This window comes from Vigna radiata, chromosome 7 (assembly GCF_000741045.1).
Source record: "Vigna radiata var. radiata cultivar VC1973A chromosome 7, Vradiata_ver6, whole genome shotgun sequence".
NCBI classification, from domain to species: domain Eukaryota; kingdom Viridiplantae; phylum Streptophyta; class Magnoliopsida; order Fabales; family Fabaceae; genus Vigna; species Vigna radiata.
This window is the reverse complement of record NC_028357.1, coordinates 3,628,973-3,633,555: the sequence shown is the minus strand read 5'-3', so window position 1 is coordinate 3,633,555 and position 4,583 is coordinate 3,628,973. Positions and strand designations below refer to the sequence as shown.

The 4,583-nt window shown below is 31.4% G+C and overlaps 1 protein-coding gene across 1 annotated transcript; it reads right to left on the bottom strand.

Annotated features, from left to right (window-relative positions):
* Positions 1–1,627: 1,627 nt before the first annotated feature.
* LOC106765952 (probable serine/threonine-protein kinase PIX13) lies at positions 1,628–3,609 on the bottom strand. Its single transcript, XM_014650714.1, has 5 exons — positions 3,307–3,609; positions 2,918–3,053; positions 2,687–2,829; positions 2,241–2,358; positions 1,628–1,938 (listed from the first exon to the last, which is right to left on the bottom strand). The coding sequence occupies exons 1-5, from the start codon at positions 3,607–3,609 to the stop codon at positions 1,628–1,630; spliced, it is 1,011 nt and encodes a 336-aa protein (XP_014506200.1).
* Between the last annotated feature and the right edge of the window lie 974 nt (positions 3,610–4,583).

Sequence of the window (4,583 nt, the reverse complement as noted above, 5' to 3'; positions counted from 1 at the left end):
TTTTCTCATAGTTTGAGCTTTGAAAAAATCACAAAACAATATGTTCAACTTGGATTTTGGAACTACACTATATACATCCATTTGAGTGCTTTTACATATTTGAGTTCATACTTGTCGTTATACCATTGAAAAGTTCTTAGAGTTAAGTTTCATTTGAGTTTTATGCTCTATTTTCTTTCCATTTTGTGTCTCAAACTTTTGAGCTTCTAAAAGAGTTTTTTAAATCTTATTTGTGATGTGTAATGATGTTTATGTGTGTTAAAAACAAAAGAAAAGAGAAGAGACAAAGAATGTAAAAGAAAAAGTACAAAAGTAAAAAGCAAAAGTGTATATAAGGGACCACTACCACTAGCTTTGTGTATGAACTTTCCTGTTGATTCGATGACTATTTTTATGTGACGTATTGCCTTTGTCCAGCAACTTCAATCCATGGATTTGATGCTTAAAAAGTGTTCATAGTGCACCATTAGCTCATTGTTTGTGAAACAAGAAGCAACCGTTTTCTATTCTAGTTATTTTGGTTTTTTGTGATCTATTTTAGTGTCTTTCTTTAGGTATCATGAAGCACCTATAGTAGATTAGGAATATTTAGACCTTGAATTAAGGGTCAAATTGTGTAGGATTTCTTTTTAGACGTTGTATTAAGGGCCAAGTAATGTAAGATTTTTGAACAATCTTGCTTAAGTTGTAGGACAATATTTCCACCTAGCTTAAGTTAATTTTGGGTGATTAGTTTTGTAACGCTAACTTGGTGGAGGGTGTCCCATATGAGACATGGTGACCACATCACAACCTCTTAGTAAAGAATTTTCTTACAAAGGTGGTGACCATGTGTCATTTTTCTGGTGAAAAACTTTTATTAAAGTGGTTTTCCACATAGGAAACTCTTAGTCTAATGTTTTCTTATAAAAGTAATAACCATGTATCATTTTCTGAATAGAAAAGTTTTTAATAAAGTGGTTTTCCACATGACACTCTAAGAGTAAAGAGTTTTTCTAAAAATTAGAATGTCACATGTCAAATTCTCTTTTATCAAAATAGGATTTTTAAGGTATGTGAAAAAGAAGACATTTCTACAAATATACAATACAAAAATAAATATATTAGTAAACATAAAAAATAAAAATAATAATATATTATATAATATCATTAACCATCAATGAAAACGTGCAAATTTTAAAATTATATATTTTAAATCATATTTATTACTTTTAAGAATAACTTTTATTTGTTGAACTCACACATTAATTTAAATTAATAAAATAAAATAAAACAAATTAAGTTTAAAAAATATATATCGAAATTATTTAATTATAATTCTAAACAAATATCTAAATTTCTCTTACTTCTATAAATTAAAAGTAAATAAAAATTATTTAATTATAATCTTTAATATCCAAAATTCTCCTACTCTTATAAATTAAATTTAGAAACAATGACGATTTATTTCACACCTAAAACTCAACATAAGATAACTAATGAATTATGAAAATTCTTTCTATTTGCTAGTTTGAATCTAATCCTTAGGTCATTTGATTTTTATAGATAAAGATTATTTTGTCTTTTAAACTGGAAACCAATCTAGTAAATATTAAGAACAAAAAATTACAAATATAAGTTGGGTATCTTAATGGATATCTTGAATGGCTTCCAATCCTTCAAGAACTTCTTTCATTGAAGGACGTTGTTTACGGTTATCCTCTAAGCATTTTAGAGCAAGTTGTGCTGATTCTAACGCAGCCTTGGGTGAAATTTGATCCTTTATCCTATCATCAATAATGTTTTTCCACTTCTTTTTGGACGAGAGACAAGTTTTTGTCCAATCAACCAGGTTCCGCTGTCTTGGTGCCCTTCTTATGTCAAGTGTCCTCATGCCTGTAAGTATTTCAAGAAACACCGCACCAAATCCATGCACATGACTCTCCACGTACAACTGCCCTGTCAAATATTTATACAATCCAAACACAATTCAGTCTCTGGTAGGTCAAAGCATTAGACTTCATTATTCCTTATTTTTAGTCTACCTTCCCAACTTCATCTTCCACAAAACATTCATTGCTTTACTGCTATAACATTAAAGTCTGTTTGTTTTAAACAAACTTCCTGTTTTCTTGTCTTTGACTTATTTTCACAAGACAATGCCTTTTTTTTCCAGTTAAGTTTCTTTGAAATCAAGTTGTGAATATGTGAAATAAAAACAAATAGTACTTCCTCAAACCAAATAAACCAGATATAGTTACCTGTTGTGTTATATTCTGGTGCATAATAACCATCCGTGAAACTTCTAGTTGCATGTGATTGTTCTTCCGCAGGACGCCCTTCACCCAACCAAAAGTATGCTATTTTTGCATTGTAATTCTGTACTATACAAAGCAATCGCTTACCAAAGTTACATGAGGAATTTAGCACTCAATTTAAAAGTATCATCATGTAATATTATTTTTCAACTACTCACCGGGTCTATAGTATTATTGACAGCCCTAAGAAAGAGAGTATGAGAATGAAGATATTGCATTTTTCAGGTTGTATGTTAAAAGATGGAGTTAAACACTTTCAAAACGAGTTTGCTTAGTGAAAACCAATGATGGGTCCAAATTAGTAACAGCCCATTCATCAAAATTTCATACTGTATTTGCTTTGGATTCCAATACGACATACGAACATCAACGAACAAAAACTAACTCACCCCGTCCAACAGTATATTTGAGGTGCTGAAATCTCTGAACATGACCTTATTTTCGTTGGCATGCAAGAAAGCTAATCCCCGAGCTGCACCGATAACTATTTTAAGCCGGGTGTTCCACGAAAGTGGTTCCATGTCATGATTTTCTGCTCAGAAACAAGACAAATAATATGAATTAAACTCAAAGTCAAGAGTTGTTTCCTTCAATCTGTTTTAATTGTCACCAGTTCATACTTTCGAAGAGATGACACTTGAGGCTTCCCTTCGGCATGAACTCATGCACAAGAAGAAACTCATTCTCGTTCCGACAGTACCCCAATAGCCTGACCACGTTGGGGTGAGAAAGCCTTCCTAAAACGTTTATCTCAAACTGCATTTTCCAACCAACACAAAATCATGTTTATATAGCAACTCAAGTTGTTCAAGACGCATTTATGACACGGAAATTAAATGCAATATCACAAGTAAAATTACAACATGATAGAAAAGGACATGTTCATCTAACTTTACCACATTGTAAACATTATAGCAATTACTTTAATCTAAAGGTGGAAGTGTTTCAGTTCATTAAAAATTTAAAGTCAAAGTTTAAAAAATGTAAACGAGATTAAAATAAATGCGACCTGCCACAGTAAAAACCCTCGAGTTTCTTTCGTCTTGAACATTTTGATGGCAACTCCAACTCCAGATCCTGGTTTGACGGGGGTGAGGGTCTTCTCATCCAACCATCCTTTGTAAACTAAGCCAAACCTACCCTTACCGACCGATCTGTTGGATTTAAAATTCCTTGTGGCAGATTTTAGCTCCTTAAAACTGAACACCTTTAACTCAGGCCATTTCAGAATTTGGCCACCGGGAAAAGGATAGTGAGGGTTGTTGAGTGAAGAGTAACGAAGTGTTGGAGCACTGGAGAAGCAAAGACCCATCTTATATGCCAATCAGAAACCTCTGTTTTGGTTGTCAATTGATTAATCAGACTGTCTTGGATTGCTAGCACTTTAAATTGAAGGTTTAAATTGAAGTTGTTCATCCTACTGGTTTTAGATCAGAGAGTAATTTTCTTTTGACAAAGCGTTGTATTGGCTTGTTTGTTATAGAAAACTTTCTAAACTTGTTGACAACGCGTTGTATTGGCTTGTTTGTCATGGAAAACTTTCTAAACTTGTTGACAGCACGTTGTATTGGCTTGTTTGTTATAGAAAACTTTCTAAACTTGTTGACAACGCGTTGTATTAGCCTCTTTTGAAAATACCCTTATTCACTCTTTCCATTTTGAGGGTTTTAATTTTCGTTCTCCTTCTTTTTCCATTTTTTCATTTTTTCATTTTATCCACCTACTGTTCAACAATCTCTCTCTTTTCTCTCTCCGACCTCTAACGTTGTCTTTTCTTTTTCTTCAATGAACCCAAATCTCTCATTTGTCTTCAAGTTCTCGATTTTTTTTTTCTTACATAGTGCTTTATATTTAAATAGGTAGTTTATGAAAAACTGAATTTTGACTTATATTTTATTTTCTTTTAATCATAAATCAGAATTTTATATTTTAATATTTTTTATAAAGACTTTTGAAAGTAAACTCATATGTTGAATTAAAGTTAGTAAAAAATATTACAATATCTTACTATAACAAGTATATGAAATTTTGTATATTTCATGGTCAAAGTCTGCATAGATAATAAATTCTCATATGACCAAAAGCAAGTAAATAATTGACATTGGCAGAACTCTTTAACGCCATTTTTGTTTTATTATTAAAGAATATATTAATAATACTAAAGAAATGAATAATTTAATAATATTTTTAATAAAGTGGAATTGGAAACACGTGTTAAAAAAAAATGGGCAGTACTTCTCGCGTGCATGGAAATAGTCATATTTCACATGGCAAAAGTAAAAGGGT

Bases quoted from the DNA above. Each gene is read 5' to 3' on its own strand.
- LOC106765952 (XM_014650714.1), bottom strand. From the start codon at position 3,609: ATGGGTCTTTGCTTCTCCAGTGCTCCAACACTTCGTTACTCTTCACTC. The intron at 3,054-3,306 runs GTCGCATTTATT...TGGAAAATGCAG, and splicing joins GAGGGTTTTTACTGTGGCAG to TTTGAGATAAACGTTTTAGG. The intron at 2,359-2,686 runs GTGAGTTAGTTT...TGTATAGTACAG, and splicing joins CAAATATACTGTTGGACGGG to AATTACAATGCAAAAATAGC.